Below are 27,798 nucleotides of genomic sequence, written 5' to 3'. Positions count from 1 at the left end.
CTACTTCTGAAAAAAGGCACTTACCCGAGGCAAACACTGTTTTGCAATTAGGCTATTTTTTTAAATTATTTTTTGTTTATTCTACACACTACAGTCCCTCCACTTGGAATCCAAAAGCAATGCCAGGATTCTTAATGTACCAATTGTTGCATCTCATCAAGAGCATTAAAATGTGAGACACTGAAAATAGAGGATCTCATTGACTTGCACAAGAGAGTCTTCAAGTGCTACAGCTGTTTCCATTCAGATCCAGCAATTAATACTGACAGAATTGATTGGATTTGAACTCATCTAACATCATTAAGGCTGAAGACAGTCTCACTCGTGCTTAGCAACTGGAATGGGCTGACAGACAGAAATCCTGACTGCAGGTGCCTGGACCAGTGAGGGAGGAGGAGCAAAAAGTTCCTGAAGTCCATTATTAAATCCACGAAATCCATTTCCCACGTGGATTTTAAGAGACTTCCATCTTCCCCCTTGATGCTACAACTGTCCACACAAATGCAGGCCTGGAACAGAACACCTTAAACACTGGTTTTTCTCCAGATAAGAGTGCAGCTATCCCTGAGATACACAAGTGAAGCAACAGGCTTTTCCTTCAGGCTGCAGACATCTCTATGGCACTTATCCCAAAGAGATTATTAGAAACTCAAAACAAGGTGACAATAACTGGTTTTTTTCTATCCACAGAAGAGGCAGTCTTCTTCTCTACTTTCTTACGTGGGATGCAGTCTAAGAGAAATTTCTAAAGAAGCAGTGGCACTGAATCCCACACAGGTTTAAAGAAATCATTAAGAAAATGACATGATGGCATGTGTGGGTGGAGTGACAGTGTTACACCACAGCCAGGCTCCTGTTGAATAAAAATTAAAGAAAGAAAAGCAGCTGCTTGGCCTTCATGCTCAAGAAGTGCAAACGGTACCTTTTTAGCGTGGCAGCTCTTTTATGTGCATTTTAACAAGGCACCAGCCCACATATTTGTAACTGCACTAAAAGATCAAGTCTCACTAATAAATAGTATTAGTGAGCATTAAAGCAAGGATTTCTTAGCCTGAGTGTGAAAACTTAACTGTGAACAGGCATTCTTTGTCATTTGGCAAAAGTTCTTCAGGAATGCAACCTGTTGCTTCTCCAAAGACAACAATCAGTCTGCAAAGTTACTGCCTTTACCATTTAGATGTTTTGTTTGTTGTAAAATAAATATTTTTGTCCCGAAAATCACAACCAAAACATAAAGGTTGTATATTCACGTCTGAGTCCGTTCCTATGTTTACCAGGGAAACAGAGGAAGTTGCAGGCAGTGCAGAATGTTTCCTACAGGATCTAGTTTTCTGCCAAGACAGTATCTTTGGGTTAGGTATTAATTTTTTATTGCAGAATACAGGCTCCTATTTGTTCTGTTGCTATCAAGATACAGATACCGGTATCTACAACTTTGAAGTTGTTCAAATGTTCTGGTTCACGTGGCAATCATAATCCCCTGAGATAAGGCTGGCACTGCACACTCAGTTTAAGGCAGACGTGGACTAACTGCAATTGCAGTGGGTCACAGTTTGGAACAGGACAGCAGTACAACAAGAAAATTAAAAAGCCACCAGTTTATAAAAGGGATGTTCTCCCTAGAACTAAGAATTCTGCATGCACTTCTTGGAAATGTTCAGGAATAAGGAGATTTTTCCAATTCCACATGGAAAGATTTCCTTTGCAGCCCTTAAGGGAAAAAAAAAAAAAATCACACAACAAACCCCAGTGCATGGCAGAGAACAAATGTGTGTGTTGTGCCCTGGAGCCATTTCCAAGGCAACAGGCACAGCACTTACCTGGGATGTACACAAGTCAGATATAAGCTCCTGTTAGGATTTGAGTCCTGAATCCTGAATGCCTTCACTGCAGACAGACTATTTAATATTTTGTATTGTAATGTTGTGTATTTCTAGTCTGCAATCTAGTCTCCAAGAAGTCTTTACAGATTTCTTCTAAAAAAATTAAGTGAGAAGATAAACCAGAATTAAACCTGAACATGAAAGCACACAATTGCTTGTGGAAGATCCAGGCTCTAACTCAGCTATGCTGAAAGCAAATCATTCTGTTTGTATGCTTAGAAAACCATGGTGGGCCTAAGAGAGCCACCTAAGATAGGAGGGTGTTTTATCTGTTAAATCACATACTGCTCTGGAAAAATTTCCAGCTGAAAGAGATAGTTTCACTTAAATAAGCCAATTTTATCATTCATGTTTGTCCATACCCAGAGCCATAAGCAGTAACTTTTCAAATGAGTGGAAAAGTCTACCCATCCCAGGGAAGAAAGAGGAAATGAAATCAGTGTCTCTCTTTTTAAGGTAAGAGCCTGGGACACACAGTTCATGCTGTCACTGTCCCTTCTTCCACTGAACAGCCTCATCTGGGAAAAACCAGCTCAATACAGGCACAGTCACGACATGAAGAGCTCACAGGACTTAAATTCCTGAAGCCAAACAGGATATCAGTAAGAAATTTCCTATCTATGTCTGTGTGCTTTACATTTGGAGTGGTGCCAAGATGAAACATTCCATAGATCAGTGAGATACAAATCAGGAATAAAATACTGAAACAATATTTCCCTCTCTAAATTATTCTGAAAGAATTTTTCCCTCTGGAAACTCAGGCTTGCCTATCAATCCAAGCAGCAGAGATTTTCTGCAGAGAAACTACTGTTCCACGTGGGTTTTTTTAATGTTTCCTTTACAGACAACTGGCTTGCAGCAAGTTCTCTTTTCTGAGTGGTATGTCTGCTTAGCTTTGGCAGGTATCATGCAACCTTTACTTGTATACCTACATTTTACATTAAAATCCACTTCAAGGGGGGGATTTTGAATAGTTTCTATTATAGAATCCTTACAGTGACACACAAATGAGTTCTTGCACATGCAAATAACCAAATGTTACTGCCTTTTTAGCTGTTCAGCTATTTGTCCAACTCACTGCACCAGGACCACGCACTTCTCTTGTGAACTTGTATTTGCATCTCAAAATTTAAATACCACATCCCCACCACGCTAAAAATATTCAAAAACACATACTTACAAGTCAAAGACTAAGTAATGGAATCCTTCTTCTGATATGCTGTCATGGAGCCGCACTATGGAAAAGGAGGGGAAAAAAGATAAACACCAGTCACCTTTTTCATGTCTTTGATGCCTGTGGTTGTTTTGGGGAGAGAAAAGAGGATTATAATTCTGCTACAGCTCCTGGTCGTGTTTAAACACACCTGTGTGCCCAGATGTAAAGCTTTCCCTGAAAATGGCCTAGTCAGTAGCAGACTTCATTTTGACTTTTGAGAATTCACATCACTTTGTGGTACAACTATGAATTAAATCCTGCTGTTTTTCTTAATTACTTTAAATGAAATTGCAATTTCCAAAGCTAATACAGGAAGCTTTGTCAGTAGTTTGATCCAAATAATTATCCCTTATAGAACCAAATAAAAAAAAACAGGTTAATCTAAAACTGATCTGTGTTCAAAACTGAACAAAGAGTAAAAGAAGTGGATTTGCAGATCTCCCCAGATGGTAACTCTGTGTATTAATCTTTTTTTTTTTTTATACAATACATGACATTTTTGAAAAATATGATCAAATAAACATGACTTTTTAACTTAATAATATTTAGCCCAGGGAAACATCTTGTGTTTACACAATATTGAAGAGAAAACCAGCTCTTGCCTGACTCAGTGCCCAGAGCTCGTGATGATTCAGAGGAGCCAAGTAGGTCTAAATCAGAATTTGTGGTTTTGGCTGGTTCTGTAGTCTAGATTAGTCGATGTTTTTGTGAAATGCAAAAAACTACCTACAAAAAAAACACCCAAAGAACCCCAACCCCAAATCAATTGCACTCTTTGAGCTGAGATCTCAATACATCAGAATGTCGGGGGGTAAAGCAAACCAAATGTGAGATGAGACACCATGGACTATCCCCACATTTCTGTCTCAGAGCTGAGACCCCTAAAACATCTGCCTGTGGAGTACAGCAGCTCCAAAGACACTGCCCATCAAATGGAGCGTTTCACAGATACAACATAACCCTAAACCAGTAACATCTGGAGAGCTGCAAGCCACACATACCTTACACATACCTCTCCCACATTTACCTCCCTGAGAGAGCTTAAAACTTTCTAAGATTTAATACATTGCAAATTACACTTTTTGACAGGAAATGCCTGTTCCTGAAATAGATTTGATAAAGACTCCAACTTTGAAATGAAAGCAGCATTCTGCTCCTCACTGCTCACTAACAGCATTCTAGTCACACAGGCAGGATGGAATATGATATTTGATTTCCCATATCAGGTATGGATAGTGGGAACTACCTTACTAGCACTTCTGGTGATGCAGAATATTCACTCCCCACTGTTTCCAAAGACCTCCAAAGTGTGCAAAACAACCCAGATTTTTGAAATGGTTTTAGCAAATTGAATTGAAGCACTACATCTTAAAATTCAGAAATGAAATCCACCTTTAAGTTTGGTATTAAACCCAGAGAGTCTTAGCTTGTGCTCGAATAACAAAGCTAGAGCCAAGAGGAGAAATTTTGTCTTGGAGAGGGGCACCTGTTACTAAGCAGCCCAGCATGGCAGCATGTGAAGAGGTTTTTTGAAGCAGAAGGTGCTCTTGCTTTGACACCTCCTTTTCTAGAAGAGGGCTCTCGGTTCAGTGTCCCCACAAAACCACGGCTCCAACCCTTCTGACTAAGAAAAGCCTGTGATTTGAGATGATGGATGATGTTTTTTTCACCCTGGCGAGGCTAACTCCTTACTGGCCAAACTGGAGTCTGACACGTCCACGGAGATATCTTCCTCAAGGATCAGATTCTGTCTTTCCCTTTCCTCCCAAATGCCTGAATCATAGAAGTGAGATGGAACAAATCCTTCTCTGAATCAAGATCACATGCCCCTGATTGTTTCTGGAAAGGAAAACAGGCTGAGGCAGCCAGGGAAGAGCAAAACTGCCTTTTGGCAAGTGCTTCTGTTGGCTCCTTTGGTCAGTTCAGACACAGGGCTGTGCCAGCAAATCTGTAAGGTGAAAATCCCAAATAAGCGAGGGCAGAGGAGAAAAATCCCTGGTGCAGACAAGGCATAGAATCCAGAGGAAAGGCTGCTCAACAGCACAGGGGCAAATCCAGCACATGTAGCAGGCATGACAAAGCAAAAGGCAGCAATTACACAGATTATCCACCCAGTACAGGAGCTCCCATCAGGAACCCACACTGCCGTTCATGTTTCTCCAGAGTCACAAAGCATTCTTCAGCAATAACAGTTCAATTTATCTGTTTTGAAAAGTTAGACAGCTAGACCCAATCATTATTAATTGGAGTTGTTCCCTCAGTGCTGTAGGGAACAAACCCAAGATAGGGCAGGAAGGACACTGGGGTGATTCTTTTCCCTGCTCCCTGCTGTAGCCCTGTGGTCACTCTCCTTCAGTGGCTCCCAGGGAAGGCGTTTAACAACCTCACACAACAGAGTTGTTGCTCTTCAGCAAACCACCTGAAATGCCTGACAGGAATTCAGGGAGCACACAGATATTTTTTTTGGAGAAGTACTGTAAGTTCGGGAAACATCAGGAATATCCCTGGCTGATTTTCACCTGAAATACTTTCCAATCACCACCCTGCAAAAGTCATTATAATAATTTTAGGGAGAACTCCCATTAGCTTTATTATCTTTGTACTTAGCTATTAGTGTGGGCAAGCTCCAATCTGACTGAAAAGTAAGATGAACTCCATTATTTGACTTTTTGTGCTGAACTGTAGCATTTTGTGTCTATTCCACAGAAAACTGCTGATATAATGGCCAAGCAACCTTATTATTTCCTTCCTGAATTTCTGCAGTTAAAGAGAAAAAACAAACCCCAACAAAATAATAGCATTCCACAAACTTTCAAAGCAAACCAAATTCTTCCAGGTAAGGAGTCAAACAGTAGATAAAGTCAGACAGAAATTTTCCAGCATAAAGATATTTAACCATATCAAACTCAAATACTTATTTGCGTGAAATTGCTGAAATGATCATTTTGCTGTATTTGCTATCATGTTACAAAAATGAATTATTTAAGGATAATGGTTAACAACAGTTAATGGTAAAGATGCTCATTTTCCCTTTGATACTAAAGATTAGGATCTCTGGACCCCTTGAAGCACTAATGCTGTCACTGTGAAGTTTGATGTCTTAGGGAGTTACAGAGGTCATTCATCAGTAGTAGAGATTTAAAATGGGTTTGAAAGTCACAAAAGCTTCTGTCACATTTGCTAAAATATGCAGATGATTCCTTTAAGTCCCTGCCTTCCTGTAAGAGGAGTGCAAAAGGGACAGATGTGCTTTCCCTCCAAGTTCACTTCCAAAAGTGTTTTACAGTATTTATGCAGATCTTACACAGACCACTCTTATTAGAAAAGAAAAAACCTCAAACTTTCCAAAATGAACTTAATGGAAGGAACTTACTGGAATGACTTAATTGAACTTTGGGGTTTCTGTGAGTTGGTACCTGCTGGGATAGACATGAAACATGAAGTAATATTTTGCACATCTAAGAATATAACCCTCCCCATGCTGTTAAACAAAAACCAGTGGCATCCTGCAAGATTTACTGCCATGAAATGACTTTATGCAAGTCAGCAGTGCTGTGTACACCATTAACAGGTGGCCTGTATTCAGCAACAGTGAATCAAAACTACAGAGCTTCCAAATTCATTTAAATGATACACAACTTTTTTTATTACGGTGCAAATTCATGGTTATTTAGGGCCAACAACATGAGAAAAAATCCTATTCATTTGCATCTGAATTGGTATAATGAAAAATGATGAGAAAACTAATTAGGCAATTTAATATTTGGAAGAATGCCTTTGTTCCCGAGGCACTGTAACAGCAAGTGTTGACTACTACAAAATGCCATATATTGCAAAAATATTCATTTGTGACCAAAATCCTTCCCCATCAAGGCCCTCACACAATAAACGTCTGTATTCTGATTAAATGTCAGGAATATTTACATCCTCTGCCTTCATTAAAGTCCCTCAAATCTACTGCATGTGGAGAAGCTAGTTTGTCACACTGTTAACATTGGTAAAAGACTCTTGCTACATAGAAAATGAAAAAATCATTTGTCAAAGTAGATAAAAGATCAGATTTTGCAGGGAGGCCGAGTCCAGGTACATGTCAAAGCAGATGACCCCGAATTCCCAGCTCTTTTGTCATGATGAGACTCTTGCTTCATTCCTGCTGGGTGAGGACTGACTGACAGTCTTTAAAAATAGAACACTCCAAATAAAACTAACTAGTAAATAAAATAAAGAAAGACCACAAACCCAACAGGTATTCCAAAAGATGTAGTTGTGTGTCAGGAGACTCCAAGGAGAGCAGGTGTAATAACTGACACTTCTCTCTTTAGCCAGCAGGTTTTTGTGGTTTTTCAGTCACCGTAACCTGGGGGTGTGTGGGTTTGTGTGTGCACACATGCCCAGAACGGGACTGGGGGATCATATCCCATATCCCTGACGTTCAAAGGAACTGCTGGAGCTACACCTCCTTCATTATGCATGTATGAAACCAGCAAAATTGTACAGAACTTTTGAAAAGAAAAGCAGGGGACTAAAACGTACACCTGTGACTTCATTCATGCCCAACCGTGGCATTTACTGGAAATCCTGTGTTTCAGGTTGAGCCAGTTCCTCTTTGCAGCCAAAGCCCTGACCTTATAAGTTTCACAAGATTTTTGACAATGCAACAAAAAGCCTTACAAATGTCATCAGATTAAGCCTGATGAGGATAACTGCGTGGATTAAAAGGAAGGTTGACACAAATTTTCGCTAAGAGCAAACTGATGTCTGAGCTGCCAGCGTTGATGCTTTAAGCACTAACAATTTTTAACCATTTTAACATTCATCAGAAGATGTAAGAAGAGGAATAAAGACACAAGAATTATAAAGACACAAGAATTTCATGGAGTGTTAACTAACAAAAGGACAAGCTGTAAGATAGAGATGTTACATCAATGAAAATTAAGTGGCTCAGAAAGCTGCACATTGTACTTTAATGGAGGGAATTAGACTTTGCCCCTTTTGATATTTACAGTGCTCGCCAACCCTGGGAACAGGTTTATATAGGTAATATTTAGGACCTACATGTCTACAAAATTGGATACTGGGGGATTGTAATCACTGGGAGGACACAGCCTCCCTTCTTGGCTCTCCTCTGTTAAAACACACAAAACACAGACATACAAACAATTTATACAAGGACCATTCAGAGAACTGGGGAAGGCTTTTTTTTAAGTGCTCCCCTTTCATAAGGGCCAAGCCCCTAGGTATTTAAAGGCAGCAGCTTATGAAAACAAAGCCACTCTACTTTAAATATTTTAAACAAAAAGGAAAGCAGAAGATTGCAATCCTGTAGCACAGCTCAAGAGGTACCACAGGAAAGGAACCTCTCAGCCAGGAGCAGCCTTAGAAAACGTTGTCCAAGTAAGCAGCACCGTAATTAAGGCACCTTTACTGAGTAACTTTATCACAACTTACTTAGCAAACCTAAGCTAAACCTTTCAGTTTGTAGTTAAATTTCCTAAAGATTTTAATTCTAGGCCTTTTATTTGTTTCAATTGTAAAAGCTTATTCATTAGTTTATTAAAGGCCATCAAGTAAAACCAAAAGGGAATGACTGTGTGTTCAAGATAACTTTGTAAAGTTCTTAATTTAAAAGTTGATTAGAACTATAATAATTTAAAGAAATAAAAGATACAAAGATGGTCTTTACTGATGTTTACGTTGGAAAATCAAATTCCTTTAATAACTAAGACACATTCCAATTTCTGTATGCTTTGAATTCAGGGACCACTCCTACATAACTATCCTAACAAAGCATATTTGTAATTACTCTGAAATATTGATTTGACTAAGGGGCAACACTGAAAATGTAATATTTATATGCACAGTCATTGTTTTTCGGTCTCAATGCTTTAGGAGAACCAGGGCCTTAATGTTTTAAAACAGGTCATTCTGGCAGCTGGAGACAACTAAAGCATCAATCTCTTTTTCCTAAAATTATCTTTCAGGTCATTATATTCCATTATATTCCATCGACTTTGCAACACTGTGGAAATGCAGCAGGGCTGAAGAAACTTTGCTAATAACACTACAACATAATTTTCAGGCTATAAAAACGAAAAGCAGAAATCCAAACCCACACCCAACACCGACTTAAAATACAAATATTCATTTTGTTAAAGGAAGCACTTTCAAATTTGTGACTATACAGGCATTTTCTGTTGTAAAAAAAATCTACTGTGGGGAAAAAAACTTCCACTGAGCTTTTCTAGAACCCATTTAGAAGAGTGTCCCAGTCACTTTGGCAGAACACCATCAATAAATTATGGCAAAGAAGATGTTTGTAAACGACCTACCTTAATGAGGAATTTAATAAATGATCATGTAATGCCACAGAGCAAGCTGGTCTTTGGCTATTTAATGGCCTGCAATCCTTAATTATTAAGGATTTCCTTTCCCCCAGCTGTGATACAAATGGTCACAGAAAGAACTGCACTTTGCTGTTCCAAGGCACTTATAACCACTGTAAGAAGCTGACCAGCACACAAATCTTTAACAAATCTGCTCACACTGATAAACACACGCAAACATTTGCAGAAGTCCTTTCCATATGGACTCCATCTGTTGGGCAGCACATACATACAACTCCAGCTTGACCCACTGTCCTCATTTCCAGCTAGAACAAGGAACCAAATCCATATTTCCATGAGGCTGAACGTTCCATTTCCAGCCATACTTTCCGTTCCAGAACATGGGTTTGGAGAGAAACCCCAAACAATAAATTTTGCTTATAAACATTCCCGTGTTGGGGGACAAAAAACACAAGGAATTGTGTTTTGCCTCATTCAGGTCCCAAGGATAAAACCCCTCTCTTGTAGCTCTGCCCTTAAATATATGTTAGATACTGCATAAAACAGGCTGAATGTATTCTTTCAATATATACCTCTACATGTCAAAATCATCATTGCTGTCATGCTGATCTCCTGAAAACACAAAAATTCAGAAAAAGCTGCTACTGAGCTTTGGTTTTTCACAAAAATCACACTTAGGACCTTGTAAACAATAAGTAACTATAAAGTTATAAAGTTTCTTTTACCTCAAGCTGGAATAAATAATCTATAAAATGGAAACTTTAATTTCTTTTCAAATGAAGTTGTCTCAGGGAATTCTTGCCATCCCTCCCTGTGGGAAGATGACAACAGAATACACAAAGGAACTTTACTTGCCTTTATTTTTTACTGCAGGCTGTGGACTGAGAATTACAAATACTACTTGTGAAGACCTTTGTCTACAAGAGAAAAATGCTCCAGTTTATGTTATTACGCTGCCATAAAAACAAAGTTTATGCTCTCTTAATTCAGCTTAAAACAAAGCATCAGCTAATTTAAACTGAACCAATTACCCAGTTTACAGAGCAGTAGGTGGCCACAAGGAAACAGCTACATCAGTTTAAAAATAAATCAGCTTTTGATTAGGCTGGGCAGCTTTTATAGGCAGCCAGACCTAAAACTCTACTTCCTACGTGGGAAGTTTAACATTAATTACCACTGTGCTGGAAATGCTCCACCAAATGTAACTCCTACTGCCAGTCCCTCATTGAGTCATTATCTTTGTGTGATCTTCAAATGCCCCACATCTGCAGTGATGATCATGCCTTGTATCATCTTTTCTGTAGGATGGAGAAGCTGCAAACCCATCAAATGCAGTAGGAATGTAGTCACACCTCTCAGGGAAGTGGTTATAAACATGAGACAAGCAGGTTGGAGCTCATTTTCTGAAGACCTAGACACAACTACCTTCATGCCGTACAACCACCCCCTTCACTGAATCACAGAGGGCACCACCCTTTATACCAAGTCAATATAATCTCTAAATCACTTCTTGATTATGCAGTAATGCCCAGAAGTCCTCAGAGATCAGGAAAAGCTTTATTCCGAAGTGATGGCAGCATTTGCAGGCCCTGGACCTGCTCCAGCCAAAAAAAAAAAAATTACTTCTAGGACAATAAAGTCAACTTCATAGAAAATTCTATATTTTGTGGAATTAACCTATTACTTCCTTATGTTTTACAGCACTACTGTAAATTTAGCTTCTCCCTTTTTTTATCTGATGGGTTTTTTATATCTGTGCAGGAGAACAAGGCTAAAGCCACCTTCATAGGAATCAGGTTCCCAAATTTTGTGCTACCAGCTTTGAGGAAAAAGACCTACAAAGGATGGAACAGACCTAAAGCGTAACAACAGTGACATTTCTGTCCTTGGTGCCCTCTTTCACAAACATCAATCCTGAATATCCTGACTGTGAGCAACAGGATCATCCCAGAGATCAACTTCATTCATAGGAGCTTTCAGTAACTTAACAGAGCCCGAGCAATTCCAAGTCCTGTGCCCAGCCAGAGTGTTTCCATAATAACCCCACTGCATCTCTATCCACTGGGCTGAGCTCAACACCATCTGTATTATTTTCTGAGTGAATGCGCCTTCCCCCTCCATCAATTAACTGTCTCAGTAAGTCATGCTCCCACAACTGAAGGCAACTATAAATTACTGTCATTTCCCTAACGTGCAAGTTTAGGAGTGAATGATGATCCCAAATGATTCCAAGTGTTTGTTTTACGAAAAGCAGGGAATGCATATTAACTTAATAGATGACAAACTTGAGGCTTGTGATGAGAAGCTGCCATTGTCTTTTAATCACAGCCTCACAATAAATGGAAATTAGAGAGTTTGTCCTGTCCCGTGGGACCATTTGTAAGACTGTAATTAACTCAGTGACAACCCACAGAGACTTGGGTGGAAAAGCTGCAGGAGGGAGCTGCAGCCGGTCTGTATTCACAAAACCAGACTGCCAGTGCTGTTGAAATCTCTTTCTAAATATTCCTCTCATTTAGCACATCCAGGAACTCCCAAAATATATCTCCTAGAGCAGATAGCTGCAAGCCACTCAGCAGCAATTATGGTTTTAGACCATCAACCAAGTCCTTCCCGGCAAGGCTGCACAGTCACATTCCACACAAGCCCAGCAATAACACCACCACCGTCAGACCAAGCATAAATTGATGCAGAACAATTAAATAACTCTCAAGGTCACCTGACAAATAAAGGCATGACATAAAAATGAATGAAAAAGCACTGTTCGGATGGTACAGTTGCTGATACATGAGCAGCACAAGGGCAGAAGCTGTGGGTTTGATTCCAATACAATACCAGAACATCCTCAAGGTACAAGTATCAGGAGCAGGGTGTCATGCTTGGCCCAGTGTGGTTGGAATGAGAAGCTGCATGTATTTAAAGGAGACAGACATGCAGAGGACAAACTAAAATTAGAAGCACATTCCCATGGGCAGTCCATGAGAATACTATCACTCTGGTGAAGGCACTAAAAAAAGAACTTCCAAATTTGGAAGGTGACTGGGAGGAGAGAGGTATCATTAAACCCCTCTCAACTGAAAAAAAAAAAAAAATAAAAAAGCCTGGATCATCAGTTTTGTAGGAGTAGGAAAGTCCTCAATGCCTAGATCTGAAAAAAAAAAACAGCCTGAACTGAGCAATTAGGAGCTATTTATCCACTGCCAGGGATGGAGGTTGGTGGTATTTGCAGGGTCAGAGCATTCACTGTGTGCCAGGGTGCAGCATGTGGAAAGCCAAGCAGTCCAGCTTGCATCCTTTGGAATGCCATGGCTTCGACAGATAATCCCAGCAGCAAAACCAGGATGAAAAGTGACTCTGTGACTTTTTAAAGGCAAAGGTTTCAAGGAGCAAGGAGAATCCTAAAGGACTCCTGAAACACTTGCTAGAAGGATGCAGAAGATGCACAGGGAATGCAAAAGGCAAGAGGGAAAGGGATTTCTCTGTGTCACATGATAAACACAAGGTCAGCATATAAAATGCACTTCCAAATGCATTGCTTCTGCAACCAAAGGAAAACTGCATTCCTAAGAGTTTTATGCCACAGTACTTAAACATGAAAGCAGATGTAATTTTAGGAAAAGAACAAAAACATCCCAACAGGAATGCAGCTCTTTTTGGGAATAGCCACTTTTCCTTCCAGTACCTTGTTTGCTGATCAGCAGGAAAGACTTTGGAGAATCAAACAGTGTTCTCCAGGGTGCAATGGCAAGATAAGAGCCCACAGACACATGCTGGAGTATGCAAAAATCCCAGCTAGGCATAAAGACACTTTTGTCTATTTATTTATTTATTTATTTATTTTTGCGGACAGGAATGTGGTTAAACACTGCAGTAGCACCTAGAGGGGCTGTGCAATCTCCTTCCCTGGAGAGCCTCCAAATTCAGCTCGATGAGCCCTCAGTAATCTAATTTTACTGGGCATGGCTTGAGCAGAGGGTTGGGACTGGATAACTTACAGAGATCCCTTCCAACCCACATGATCCCATGATTTTTCACAGGGGACAGGATATGTAAGTAAATCAAGATGTCTGGGCAGATGTTGAGTAGCCCCACGAATTCCCTCTCCTAATGAGCTTTCTGGCTTTCTATCCCCTTTGGAAAAGGAGCTAAGACATTCCACAGTGAGCTCCCAAAGCTCCACTCCTAATTTATGATCACCTAAATCAAAACATGATCCATGGGCCAAAGTCAGGAGCCTTTCCTTTTGCCTCTTGCTGCTCCCAGCTCACATCCTCAGCACTGCCCCATTCCCTCACTCGCTTCCTCCTCCTCTCCACTTGTGCCACCCTCCTCCTTCCCTCTCACTTTTCCCCCATCTCTGAATTTATCCTTTTGTGCCTGCCACAAAGAAATGAGGAGGGGTAAGGGTGGCACAGACAGCCAAACACTTCCTCCTTGGAGGGACCTTTTCCAGAAGCAGGCATGCACCAGCTGACAGCTCACCCTCCCTGCCTTGGGATGCCAAACACTCCAAAGGGGCAGATTTAGGCTGCATGAGCAACAAATGCTGCCCGAGTGGTAACTCCCGACTTTTTCTTGGAAAAGGAAACAGGTCGAGACAAAAGTGTCCCACAGAATTCAGCCCAGAGGCAGAAATGCCAAGGCTGGAGCTGGGTTATCCTGGAAAGAACCTCACAGCAGTTTTACCACCCATGCAGGAGCTGCACTAACGCCATCCAAACAGTGACAGCCATCCAGGCTGCTGAATACTCTGCAACCCTTTTTCAGTTTGGGTTTTTTTTACCCCCAGCTCAAGGAAAGGTTCACAGTATTTGGGTATTAATCCAAGAACGAGAGCAGAATCCACCTATTAGACCATCAGCAGCATTGTAAAAGCAAAGGGAGCAGAACTTACAACATCCCCTAAAAATGCTCTAAATTGTCTGTGCTGGCTTTACTGAAAGAAAAAGCTTAGTTTAGCTGAAGTAGTAGAGATCTCTGTTTTTGGAGGAAAGGGTCCAGAGGAAAATTACATATTTGTGGTTTAGCTGGGAGTCATGATGTCTATCCCCATGCATAACACGTGGTTGCAGATTCATAATAAACAAAGCTTTCAAACAACAACAACAAAAAAGTAAGTTCTCAAAGATCCAGCCTGTGTGTGCAAAGAGAGAGTAATTCATTTCAATTCAGCTTATTTACTTGAAGTCAGCGATGCAATTATGAAACTCTTCCTTCCAGAAAGCACATACAGAAGGCAAAAAAAAAAAAAAAGAGATGAAAATACAGATGGGAAGTGTGGCAGCCACCCGAGTGCTCCCCCACTGCAGCAGGTTCCTCAAGAGAGGTGTTTAAATCCCACTTCCCTGTTTTTGTGGATTACTCTATTTTACATTTAAAATGAGTGGCTGCAAAAGCAGAGCAGACTCGATGGAAAGAGAAGATGTTTAGAAGAACCCCGGGCACGCTGTGAAAAGAATTTTCATGCATTTAAGGACATGTACAAAACCAGCTCTAAGCCAGCGTGGAAAATGCTTCAAGGTCTGGTTCACACTTGATTTACGCTTTATCATTACCTATTTTGGTGCAAATTAGGCATATACTTTGCGAGGAAAGAAAACGAGAGAATTTGTGGCAAATCTTCGCGAAACCTCATTTCCTCGGTCTATTCTGGGTGCTGCCACAGTTATCAGGGATATTACAACCAGCAGTGCATCACTTGAGCTCGAATAACCTCGTGCTCCGTTAAAAGGAAAGGGAATTAACGCAGCATGGCAAAGAGCAGTGGCATTGTCTACAGTCAAAGCCATTTTTATGCTCCACACTAACCCAGAAGAGTAAAACCTAAAGAAGCAGTGCCACTCTCACCAGAGTGAAAGGATTCTGCTGCAAGGGAAACAGAGACAAAAGCTGTGACACCCAGTGAAGCTGCCTCCACCCTTCTTTGCTGGTGCACTCAGGCCACATTATCTGCTTCACATGTTACATGTTGAAAATTACTGACACATTGATTAGCACTGAATAACTTACAGTCTTTGAACTATTGGTTGTTTTTTTTTTTTTTTTTGATATTCCACTCACTTTTAGGGCAGCCAGCAGCTCTACAGAAAGCCCTTCCCCACAAGTTCTTACAACATCAGAAGTTAAAACTTTCAGCCTTTTCCTCTTGAACGTCAACCACGTATTCACAGCTTCACCAGCTAAAGGGAGCGAAATGCACAGTAATGACAAAACTGCTGAGAATTAGAGACCCTGCAGAAAAACCAGCTGCAACAAACCCCACGATGTTTGTTCCTTGTGTGTTCTTGCCTGGTTCAGTCCTGTTACAGTACATTTAATTTCACAAATAGCAACTGCAAAACCACCTTCTGTTTTCTGTTGTTGCACTTCACTAGTCAGCTACTTTCTGCAGCCACAGCTGAGCTTAAACACTGAAGGTGTTATTTTATAATACTCATTAAATTTCCTTTTACATTAAGTATGAAATCATGTTATATCACTGGTTTACTTGGTTTCTTGGTGGTTTATTTAATTCGCTCAAGGACTATGGTTCACCTTGATCATCACAGAAATAGCAAATTTAATTAATTCAACAGAGTGGATGAGATTTAAAATTGTTGAAATGATGAGCTCATCTAAGCAATAAAAATAATTAAAGGAAGTGAGAGCCTCTAATGCATCAGTCCCATGAAAACAAAAGCTTCATATTTATATGAAGAGCTACATTTATTTATTTATTTGCATGGCTATAGTTAATACATCCCTGAGGGCCGTGTTTGATTTTCACTGCATCAGGAAATAACTATACATTTTTGACGTAAAGAGTGAAACCTGAAAGTAAGCCCAGAAATAAAACATGTGCTAAAGAATGACATCCACCAAACCTGAACAGGCCTGATTTTCACTCTCTTTGGTTTATCGAGACACTTTACTAATGCCAGCTGAGCTACTCACAACTGTGCCACTGTAAGCTGAATGAAATTCAGAAAGGGTTTGCCACATCCCTATTTTTGTATATTAGTAGTGCTTCTCTTCAGATTGCTGTGACTTCATGAAGTCCATGCACATACTTGGTGAATATGGAACACAAAGGACACACCCCCACACGTGTCTTTAATTACCCTCTGTCCAAAGAGGACAAGGCAATGTGCAGTTTCTTATTGTCCCCTGGGTGAGGAATGGAACAAGCTCTGTGCTTGTGGGCTGTGCTGCTGTGGGGAGGTGAGACCAGGGCTGGACAGGCAGATCTGCAGGAACAGGCTCAGACCTATTCGGGCTGACACGGCACCGTCTCTGCTTGGCAGCCCTACTTACCTCTAAGTACCCTGACTTACAGAGCCATCCAGGGACAACCTGTCCTGCTGCCAAAAGGACTTCATTTATCACCTGAAGGGCTGCCACATGTCAGTAAAATCTGCTCTCGCCTTTCGGGGAGGGATGAAGGTTCATCAGAGTCAGCCTTGAGCCTGAAGTAGTTGACTAATAGATCCTGCCTGACATATCTTACACATCCCCAAGGAGGGGGCAACAGGCAGGTCATGTACAAATTCAGCTTGGGAAAAACACCCCAGTGACACCACATTTGAATCAGACCAGGTCAGGGACTGCATCATCAGGCTAATGCAGATTTTATCATCATTTGGGATCTCATAAACCAAACTTGACAAAGTAGGCTGTAAATCAATACCAAAAGCAATAATAAGGTGGCACAACGATGCTACACCACCAAAAATACGTGGATCGCAAGACTAGAAATCAGACTGTTGAAAGATGAACAAGGCTGTTAAAAGATGAGTAAGAAACCAAAGTTTACCAAAAGAAGATAAAGAACAGAAAACAGGAAAATGACACTGGAATTCTTGGTGAAGAGATGCCATGTTATCTTGGTGAAGATTACTTTCCTTAGCAATTTTCTTTCCAAATTTCTAAATTGGAAGCATTAGTACACATAACTGCTGGAAAAAGAATAGTTACACAAGATGACAAATCCTTTCTGGGTATTTGTTCAGCAAAGGAAGGAAGCTTTTAATGTAACCCGATGTGCAGTCTTAGACAGGAAAAGCCCGATGTTCTCCAAACAGCAAGGCTTAACCTACATCTGCATCTTTCATTTTAAAACCTATTGCAGAAAAGGAACCCTGGACACAGTGATGTTCCTGCCACGTCCTCGTGGTAAGAACCTGAGAAACACAGAAGTGCTGAGAATCAGACAAAGCACTGCAGCCCAGGAGCTCTGTTACCACAGGAACACAGGCTGGGTTTGCCAGAAATTTCCTACCACAGTGGAACAGAAGCCAGATTACTCAAGAAATGCTGGAAGAGGAGAAAAGACCAGTATTGCCAAAGACTGACTGGAAAGGAAGGGTTCTGAACCCCCACCAAGTTTCTCCCCAAGGCCTGGAAGTTCAGTTCATGGATTTTGCCTCACTTTAATTCCTGCACGAAATTCAGCAGGGCTCGCTTTCCACCACAATGATACAAAGAACTGAGGTGAGAAGAGGCAGAAATCACAACGTGAGCAATGAGCATTGGTAAGGAATAGTTGCAGGTGGAAAGCAGAGGAAATTCTGTGGGTTTTAAACTTTTATATATGTATTACTGAAGTGGGAAATGGGGATTTGAAAAAAGGAGAACAGAAGTAACAAAAATTTCTAATCCACTTTCCTTATTTTTCCTACACCATTCGTTAGGCATTGCGACTACACAGCTGGATAGAGCAGAAATCAAGGATTTATGAAAAGAATTAATAAAATAAAGAGATGCTGAAAAACTAACTGAATTAGTTATGTACAAAACAGAGTCTGGCCAGAGTTCAGCTTTCAGTGATATATTGGAGCTCTACTTGCACAAGAAGCAAGGGCAACTGCTCCAAGGTATCTTACTCTACTTCAGAATCACTCCTTCAGCAGAAAAGCCTACTAAGAATTAATCTCCCTCCATACCTATTTAAATATCCTACTTGTGAACATTTGGTAGATCTGTTGATCCCTGAAATAATAATCTGGTGCCATAAATACTTCCAGAAAGTCTGCAGGAAATATGTTTGTTTCCTCACAGATGTTTTGTTTACAGTGATTCCTTGGGGAGATTCAAATCAGGAACTGAAGCGAAAATATTACCATGGGTATCTCCTTACTTTCTAAATTTCAGAGTTTTATCCTTTTGAAAGAAAGAAATCTGATTTAGTCTCCTATTTTCCCCATAAGCTTTTCCAAACCATTTGCTCAAATTCTGCATTTAAAAGAAATGAAAACACTCCTATCCAATTTTAAGACTCCTCTGCCAGTAGCAGAGGAACTTCTGAAGTTTAGTACCTCTGACTGCAGAGTACTGTGGAAAGGCTTTTTAAAATGTCCTCCTGAGACTTCCTAACTGCATAATGGCACTCATTAAATAAAACCACCAGCCAATAAGATATGAAATGGATATAAAAATGCCATTGTTGGGAGGTTGAAAATAGGTATGTCCATTGTTGAGAAGTTCAGTCCTGAAATCTTTCTTATCCTGATGAAATAACTAAAAAACTAAAGACTTTTTTAGTTAGGTACTAATTGGAGACCTAACTTCGAAACACAAAACCAGTGATCTGTAAAAGTTTTTGGTAATTCCCTGTTTTCTCTGGAAAGATAATTGGAAAATGTCTCCACTACTTAGAAATTTTTTTCAACTGTTTCTCTGAAGCAAAAAGTCTTGCTCACATGAAGAGTACAATATGTTTACTCACAGGCTAAAATCAAAATAGTGAGTCACCACAGCTGTGCTGCTTCACTCTGACTGGAGGCAGAGTATGAAAAAGGTAACTAACAAGGGGTTTACACCCTGGAGTATCTGCTACAGTCCAAGACTTGGAAGATAATTAACAGAGGAGACCATACAATGCTATTATTATATATGTTTTATTTTAGAAATAAAGTTAACCGGGAAATGACACCTTCCCAGGAAGAGACTTTTTGAAGGGAGATTTAATCAAGCTAACTAGGGAGAATAAGGAAGGATAAGGTTGAAAGATAAGAGAAAAGATTAGTGAATTGCAATTTCAGAAGTCTGTGTCCTGCAGTGAATGTGTAATTCAAAAAGACAAGGAACTAAAAAAAAGCTACACTGGAGGAAAATGCAGAAAGGCAGGGATATCAGCTTTTGAGAAACTGCCCAATCAATTACACTAGATCTCTGCTTTCCTCTAGAAATCACATTAAAAATCACATTATTTATATTTTTTATTTATTTTCTAAATTAAATTTATTGTTGACAAGTTTCTTTCAGACACACGGGCCGAGCTGGCAGAACAGCTGACAGCACAAACTGCACATGATGACAGAATACAACGCCTGCTGCCAAACCCTGGGATATTAATTCTGGGCCATGAAAAATCTTCTGTCAGGCAGATCCAGAACACGGCAACTTTTCTGGAACAGGGGCAGAACACTGTGTCTGTGATGCTTTGAGTTGTGCCCCTCGGTGCAGGTGGTGATGCACAGAATTAGTGCTGACTTCCAGCCCTACCTGCCTGTCACCAAAGCTGCCAGTGCCTGTTGGCACTCCAAGTCACACCCTCACAAATATAAATATTCCATGTGGAACACAGCATCTGGACCACATCCCACACTGGTCCGAGCTACTCAACAAGCTGCAGACACGTGATCACATGGCTCCAGTTTAGACTTTTGTTTCAGCTCAGCTCTGTGCTCTTCAACCCTTCTATTGCATCTGTTTATTATTGGGTTTTATTCATCTTCCCTGGCTCGTTCAAGCTCACAAATATACTCCAGTTTCAGCAAAGTGAATGACTTTGGAGCCTGATAGCACCAGATGTGTGACCACAACTTCAGCTTCTCCCCACAAGGAGTTGTACATGCCCCGGCCTTTCCCCACTTTACAAAGCAAAAATTTCAGTAGGGATAAAAAACTCAGAGATATCACTACTCTTCCTCCTTAAACAAATTTCTGTGTGAAAGTTCTAAGCTTAAGGGAGCTGTTTCAGAGACTTGACATTTCAGTTTTGAACAGTGGGACATTTGTTTTCAATTCATGTTTATTACTAAAAGGAAGGAGCTGATTTTATCCCAGGCATGAAACAATTATATTAATCTAAAAATGTCCCTAATAATTCCAAATTAAAAATGAAAAGGAGGAGAACTAACCGGAAGGAAGATCAAGCAGATTGCCAAGTGCTTTTGGAGTGCCAAGCACATGTGTTTGATTAAAACATTCAGTGAGATTGCTAATTTTTCTGGGGACAACTTTTAAGAACATACATGGGGACAGAGGAACAAAATGGACAGGAAATTCCCACCCTTCTGCAGAAGCCTCAGGTACAGCAAATATTCTTGTGAGTGATACCCTTGGCATCTAATTCAGTGTCTGGAAAACTGAAAAACCCAGCTACAGTTCCTTAAAGAACAAGGGACTCACCTGTTTATACTGTTTCTAAAGGAAGGAGAAAGACGCCCCACCCTCCCAAATAACATCTTTGCTTTACATGAGTAGAAAACACATGGAAACTGTGGAAACAAAAGGAGCAGAGCTTTCTGCATCCACCTGTCTTTCCTGCAGAAGAACAGAATCTCAAGTACAAGATATAGTATAAAATAAGCATCTCAGTAAGAACAATTCTATCCACATTCTGCAACATACCCCGTTAGCTGAAATTCTTCTGCAGGTCTCCAAAAGTCACGGGCAGAAATAACTCCTCCTACACCCTGCACAAAAAAACCCCAAACACTTGGCATAGAGAGCAAAAGCTTAAAGATGGAACAGTGCACGCTGCTTTCGGTGATCCATCAGGATATTGCATCCCACAGCAGAACTCACGGCCAGCAGCAGATTATGAAGGAATAGTCCTGCCTGGAGATATTTGCTCTGGACTTCTCTTGTACTCATTATTTTGCATTTCCCCTCAATTTTCTAAACTGTATATACACCGTATGAAGCAATGAAAAGTTCCTACCAATATTGGGATGCTTCAAGAGGCGACAGATTCTGGCTTCTCTTTCCAGTTTCTGGTGATCTGCAACAAAGGAAAGCAAAACAATTGCTTTTAGTGTGAAGATTAACATAGTTCAGTGTGTTTGCTTTAGAGAAGCAAAAAAAAAAAAAGCATCATGTGATATGGAACAAACAAGTTTAGAAAAAGTTTACGTGGATGACAACTCTAAAGGGTTGATAATTTAGCAAAACATGTTAAAGAAAATGAAAAAACTCAGTTCTTACTGCAAAGTACCCAGACAGTTAGATATGTAAGTTTTAGATATTTGGGTTTAAAAGATTTATAACAACAGATTTAAAATAAAATAGAGAAAGCAAACACCATCTTTAAAACACTTAGCATTTTAAGTCTATAAAACAAAACTTTAAATCTGGAGGAAAAAACAAGAAGGAAGACTTCAATTTTTTTGTCATTTGTACTTCCCAATATTTGCAGTCAACTCTAACAACAGGAACAAATGGAATCAATTCTGCATATGCTAAAAGTTCAGATTATTTTTATACTCTTTTAAGAACTGGGATAGTTCTTGAGCTAGTCACTACTTGCCAGCTGAACCATCATATCCTGTGAGGCCTCAGAATCTATACCAATTACATGAGAAAATCTGTCAGCTTAACTCATTCATCTTAATAAAAAATAAAAAAAAATCAGACAGTAAAAATAAATTTAAAAAAAATTAAAAATCTGCACAATTAAGGTGAAAGTTCTTTTAGGAACTCAAACTCTTGCACTGAGGTTTTATGTTGAGAAATTGAGTTGCAGCAAGTTTGAAACACAAGCACAGACATATCCAGTTACGGCCCCTTAATGTCAATCAGCTCTGGCTGTAACCCAGCCGTGGGTTGAGCCCTTGCCACATTACACTCAGCACACAGGAGATGATCTGAAAGCAAACTGAGCTAGGCTGGGCTTAGGAGAAACATGAAAATGGGATCAGTGTCTCGGGAGAAAAAACCAATCCAGGGACTATTGGTCATTTGGCATCAGAGCTGTATCTCCAGGGCACTACCAGCTCAGCTTTGAAAGGCAGTTCTGTACCACCTCCATCTATACTTACAGGATCAGCCAGCAGAGCCAAAAACCTGGAAGGTGTCCCAGAGTCTTCTATGAAGTGCTAAAAACATCCTGTGCTGACTCTTCAGGAATAACACTGATATAATAGGGAACTTCATCTCCAACTTTGAGTATAAACACTTGAAACTGCTTTGCTATACCACAGCTTCTGAACTGATACTGGATAGGATTGACTTCTCACACCCCCTAAACATTTTCCTTGGTTGGTTAACTGCGGAATGGTTTGAGTTCAAAGGGGCTTTAAGGGTCATCTCACCCCACCAGAGAGCCCCCTGAACCCCCAGAGCAGGAAGGCACCACCTGGGTGAGGTGATGTGGAGTACAAACACATACAAACCACAGCCAACATGAGACAACTGTTCCTCCTCCTCCCAGGGACAGACAGTAAATTAAACAAGGTGAAAAAACCAGATAAGTAACTGTTGCTTCACAATTTACTAGGTGAAATAAACTCTCAGCTGATGGAGCATAAACTAGATGGAGCTCTCTCATTTAACTGAAAACCACAAGTCTAAACCTGCAAGATTCTGGCAGCTCTTGGCTCCCACTGACGTCACTGTGACATCACATTTTGGCAGCAACTGCTTAAAAAAATAAAGGGTATCTGCACATGTTCAGGTACTGAAATACTGACTGAAGTGCTGCATGCTGCAATGACACTCACTGTAACAGAACAGCATACTTCATTTATTCAGCTACAGAAATTCTTGCCTGTGGAACTTCACAATGCTAACTCTGATGCTACAGCTACTATATTTCTCTGAAAAAAAATATATTTCCTTCATGAATGAATATGTTTTCTCAGAGACAAAGCTCCACGCTGTAAGAGCTCCCAATTACAAGCAGCCAGTGAACACAATGGTTACTCACACTTTCAGCTTCCGTGTCAAAGCAAGGACATGCCCCACATGTCATGTGGCTACAACACCCAGCCGGAGGTGGCTGTGCCTGTGGAGGTGCTCCAGGCTGTGCCATAAAACTACAGGATAACTGATGAGCATGTTCTACCACAGGCTAATAGCACACCACTTGACATGAATAATCAGCTCTCACTTACACACATGACAGTGGGCTCAAGTAACAAACACCAGGGCTGACCACTTCCAGGTGTGGGGAGAAGCTAAACTGGGACTGCATGATATAAGAACAAGAATTGCATTGATTAAAATGCCTCATCTTTTTGCAAGTCACCACAAAAACATCTTACTCAGAAATGCTGCTGGGTGTGCTGCAGCATATAAAGGTTACATCATCATTACCACTGTTGCCTGCATTGCAATAGTCCCAGATTTTCCCTCCAAACTGAACTAGTATATCGACAAGTGCCAACAGGTGGGTCTCAGGTGCCATGTGAATTAGAAGAATGAGCTGTTTGCGTTTAACTCATTCAGTGATTGCTATTACACCTGCTGTGAAGGAAATGCCAGTGACTGGAGGTCCCTCCCAGCACACACACTGTGCCATGAGGCAGCACAAAGAGCATCAGATACTCCCCGAGGACATCACCATCCAGAAGATAACAGCTGCACTTCCAAAGAATTAAAATATTCCTTGGCATTGTCAGAGGAAACTGTTACTCAGAAACTTTCTGAGTAAGTCTTTACTATGCGAGTTTTTGGAGGGGAACCAAATATAAATTTAATTTTGTGGGGTACCCTCCTCTCCTTTAAAACCTGCACTTTTCTTCTACGAGTTTCAGGGAGTGCTGTGTTCCCTCCTCTCTCCGCTCAGCTTATTTACAAGCCCATGCAACTGCTGGACATAAATATCTATTTCTGTTCCCCTGGTTTCTGCCAGGTCTCAGTTACTGGTGAGCTAAAGGTGAATGTCAAAGGGCAGGTTGAACTGAAATACTTGGAGCACTCAGCTCCCAAACAGCTGAAGTGTAAGGTGTGCTGCTTGACCCAGTTCCTTGGGAAGGAGGTGTCCTGCCGTGGAGAGAACAGCCAGAGAAACTACCTAGCAGGCAGCAACCCCCCACAAATCCTGAGGGAGTCTGTGGTAGCATCTGCCACAACATGTTTATGTTACAGCAGTATCAGAGGAAAAGCTCTAGAAAAAATAAAACCAGTAATAGGTCACTTATTGAAATCAAAAAGTTAAGTCCTCTCAATTTTGACAGCATATAATTGATGGCTAAAATTGTATTTACCTGCCAGTTTACCCAGAAATGGGAGAAATGATTATGAGGAAGAGGAAGCCAAGCTTTAAAGCCACACACACAATGAAAAGGGAACACACACACACACATTTATATACTTGCTTCCTTTGCTCTTTTAATTACCTAGACTCAGTTACAAAGAGGCCTCCTACACTGACTACATAAGAAACTGTCATTAAATGAAAAATACAAGTAAAAAGCTCAAGAAGCAGCAAAGCAAATGCAGAAGAAGGAAAGCTTTAGAAATTCTAGATTATTTTATGAAAGCGAGTCTCCATTTGTGAACAATGGCCTCCACACAGCATCAGCATCCTGGTATCAAAGACGGCTGGAATAGAAAGCCTCAGATGGTTAAAAGCTATTCATGCACATGGTATTTGAGGAGGAGATTTGCTGTTATTTTGAGCAAAGACTTAGAAATTTGGCAGAGCAGAAACAAAATAATACAGTGGGTTAGTCATAATCCACTTCTTTGTTTTAAAACAAGGCAATGGACGGAAGACAATCAAATTACAACTTAATGTGGAACTCCTTTCTGAGTTTATTCTTTTTACTGGTTTGGCTTTTTATAGGGCAAGTAGAATTAAATACCTACTTTACTTATGACCTTTTATTTTGTAAAGGCTGAGCTTTAGCCGTTAGGGTATTTTTATTAATGCAGTAGTATCTTTAGTCCTATAACACTAGTCCAGCCTACTGGTATTTGTGAAGAAATATTCCTGTGGGCATGTGCTTATGTATTCTTAGCATTTCTCTTTGTTATGAAAAGCTTTGGCTTTGATGTGCTGCTTAAATTTCCTCTGAGTCATCATGGTAGTTGCCAAACCATTGTTTTTTGTTCTATTTGGACTTGATTCCAGTTCTACAGTTGTTTCCTCCTAGGGGGTTAAAGTCCATGAGCTTTTATTAAGATAAATGTCAGTGATTTCAAGTGGATTTGCATAAAAGAAGCTCTTACTCTCTGGTAGGATAAGTCATGTGTGATGTTTAGTTTTAAAGTAGCAGTGACTACAGGAAATATTGGAAATAAAAGCTGTTGACCTTTTCTGTACAATGGAATTTCCCTTTCTATTAAATATGGAATACTCTCTCATCCCAAGCTGCCAGTGAACTGAACATCCTCTCTGGTCATCTGCTGTTTAAAAACATAAAGAAGTTTCTCCCTCCCAAACAATGAATGCAACATCTTGTTCTAGAAATGACATCGAGGCAAAAGATGGTGAGCACTGATAAGCTTTCTAAAAACAAGCATTGCCAAAGCGAAGAACTGAAAGTCAGAGTTCAGAGTCTGCTCTTTGCAGCAGCTTCAGAATCAGTTTCTTACTCATGTGTATTCCAGCCAAGTGGCTGTCCTAGGTCATGACTTGGTACCAGTCTTATATGTAGTAATTACTCACTTATATTAAAATTAGCTGGCATCAGTCAGCAGGTCACGATTTATTTCAAGTTCAGAAGATCATTTGCTACTGTAGTTTGAGTATTGCTGTAGCTCACAGGGACTTGGGGCTTTATAGTAATCTGAGGGGCTTTTTTTTTCTTTACCCATGAGACAATGCTGTTCTAACATTTGCAAGAGTGATGAGTATTTCTCATGAGTGTCCCACAGCATTCTTTCAGAACCCAAGGTACTTGAAGATGCCTCTAAAATTTGAGTTGCCAAACACAGGTCTGTTGAGAATTTCTAATGCTTTTCATGGATTTAATGGGGTTAGGATGGGGTCTGTAGGACTGGAATTCACCAAGGCACTCCAGGATGTCCTGCAGCCCATCCCTCTCCAGCAGAGTCTTTGAGATGCTTTAGTGCTCCTTAGTGCTGAGTCAGTGCCTCAGATTCCAGGCATTTCATAGATGATGCATTTTTCTGATCTGGAAAAAAGATCTTAGGAGCTGAAAGTAAGAAGAATTGGCACTGACTCAGCCCTAATGAGCACCCAAGCAAACTGCAAAGTTACTGTGACTTTTGGCAGGAAATGAGTTAAGAAACAGAAACAATATTTTCCCTAATTATGGTTTGGAGCTATTCATTCAGGACCAGCTGTATAAGATGCCTTGTCAGTGTTGGTGTTCGTGAAAATATGTGGGAGAAGGATGCGAGGATTTAGTGTTTGGCTGACTGACTTGTCAGTGCACAAGGGGATGGGTAGGAAGGCTTTCAGACAGATGCTTCACGGGCCTCAAGTGCTGATTCAGCAGCATTTTGTAATTGCAAATGCTTTCAGTCCCAGTTTCAGAGGGTCATTTGGATGCATTTAGGGTTTTCTTCACACCTCCCTCTTTAATCTCATTCTCCACAGCTGTCAACGTGTATGATGCACAAAGGCGGTGAGCACCCTGCAACTCCAGTTGTTCTGTATTCCTCAAAAATGTGGGAAATGGGAGCTGCCCTTGGGCTGCAGCGTGTTGTGCTAAAGCAGTCTCAGGGGTGGAAGGGGAATGGCTGAAGAAGATTTGGCTGACCATCTGCTGCGAGAATCAGCAAGTCTGAGTCACAAGGGATGATACACTGGTGTGGAGACAGAAAGGGGCAGCGAGGGGCAGCTGAGGCAGATGTCACACTTGCATCAGGATCTGTCAGGGAGGTGGAACCAGGCCCAGCACTGGACACGAGATCAGATTAAAAGAGAAGATGGAACACAGGGTACACAGAGTTAAGTGTCAGGTGCAGGTTGGTTGGCAAACAGATGGAGGTGACCAGGTGATCAAACTCGCACTTCTGGCTCTTGGCCCCTTTCTGTTTACACTGGCACTGCAGAGTTTCACAGCACATCACTCGGTTTCAGCAGATGTGCTGTTTGTTTAGTATCTAAAATATAGAAGAGATATAAAACTACTGCATATAATTGTACATATATTTTATATAGGAAACATCAATTAATGCATATATGTATATCAATTAATGTGTATATAAATTATTTTTTTTTTAATGGAGATATATCTCCTCTAACCTGATGAGGCCGTTTAACTTAGAAATAAGCAAAATGCATATAAAGAATAACTATTCTTTGTTCTCTAGGGACTGCTGTTTAAAGTTGACTTCACCTGTGCCACTGTAGTGTGCTGGGGCAGTGCAGCAGTTTCAGACTTCAAGTCATACTTTTCCCGCTTCTCTAAGTCAGGAGGGTGAAGAGACTGAATTGCCAGCTGGCTGTTTCAAT

General features: G+C 40.5%; 1 protein-coding gene across 4 annotated transcripts in view; it reads right to left on the bottom strand.

Annotated features, from left to right (window-relative positions):
• CAMK2D (calcium/calmodulin dependent protein kinase II delta) overlaps nt 1–27,798 on the bottom strand; it is a 114,869-nt gene that overhangs the window by 49,558 nt on the left and 37,513 nt on the right. For all 4 annotated transcript variants that reach the window (XM_027906542.1, XM_027906543.1, XM_027906545.1 and 1 more), the window contains exons 2-3: nt 21,370–21,429; nt 3,064–3,118 (exon numbers count right to left, since the gene is read on the bottom strand). In XM_027906542.1, the coding sequence (XP_027762343.1) occupies nt 3,064–3,118; nt 21,370–21,429 (115 nt within the window). The remainder of the gene's footprint in view (nt 1–3,063; nt 3,119–21,369; nt 21,430–27,798) is intronic.

The sequence above is a fragment of the Empidonax traillii genome, unplaced genomic scaffold, assembly GCF_003031625.1.
Source record: "Empidonax traillii isolate 1590-97213 ecotype Southwest subspecies unplaced genomic scaffold, ASM303162v1 scaffold1318:size131291, whole genome shotgun sequence".
NCBI lineage: Eukaryota > Metazoa > Chordata > Aves > Passeriformes > Tyrannidae > Empidonax > Empidonax traillii.
The sequence above is the reverse complement of the archived record's forward strand: the minus strand, read 5'-3'. Positions and strand labels throughout refer to the sequence as shown.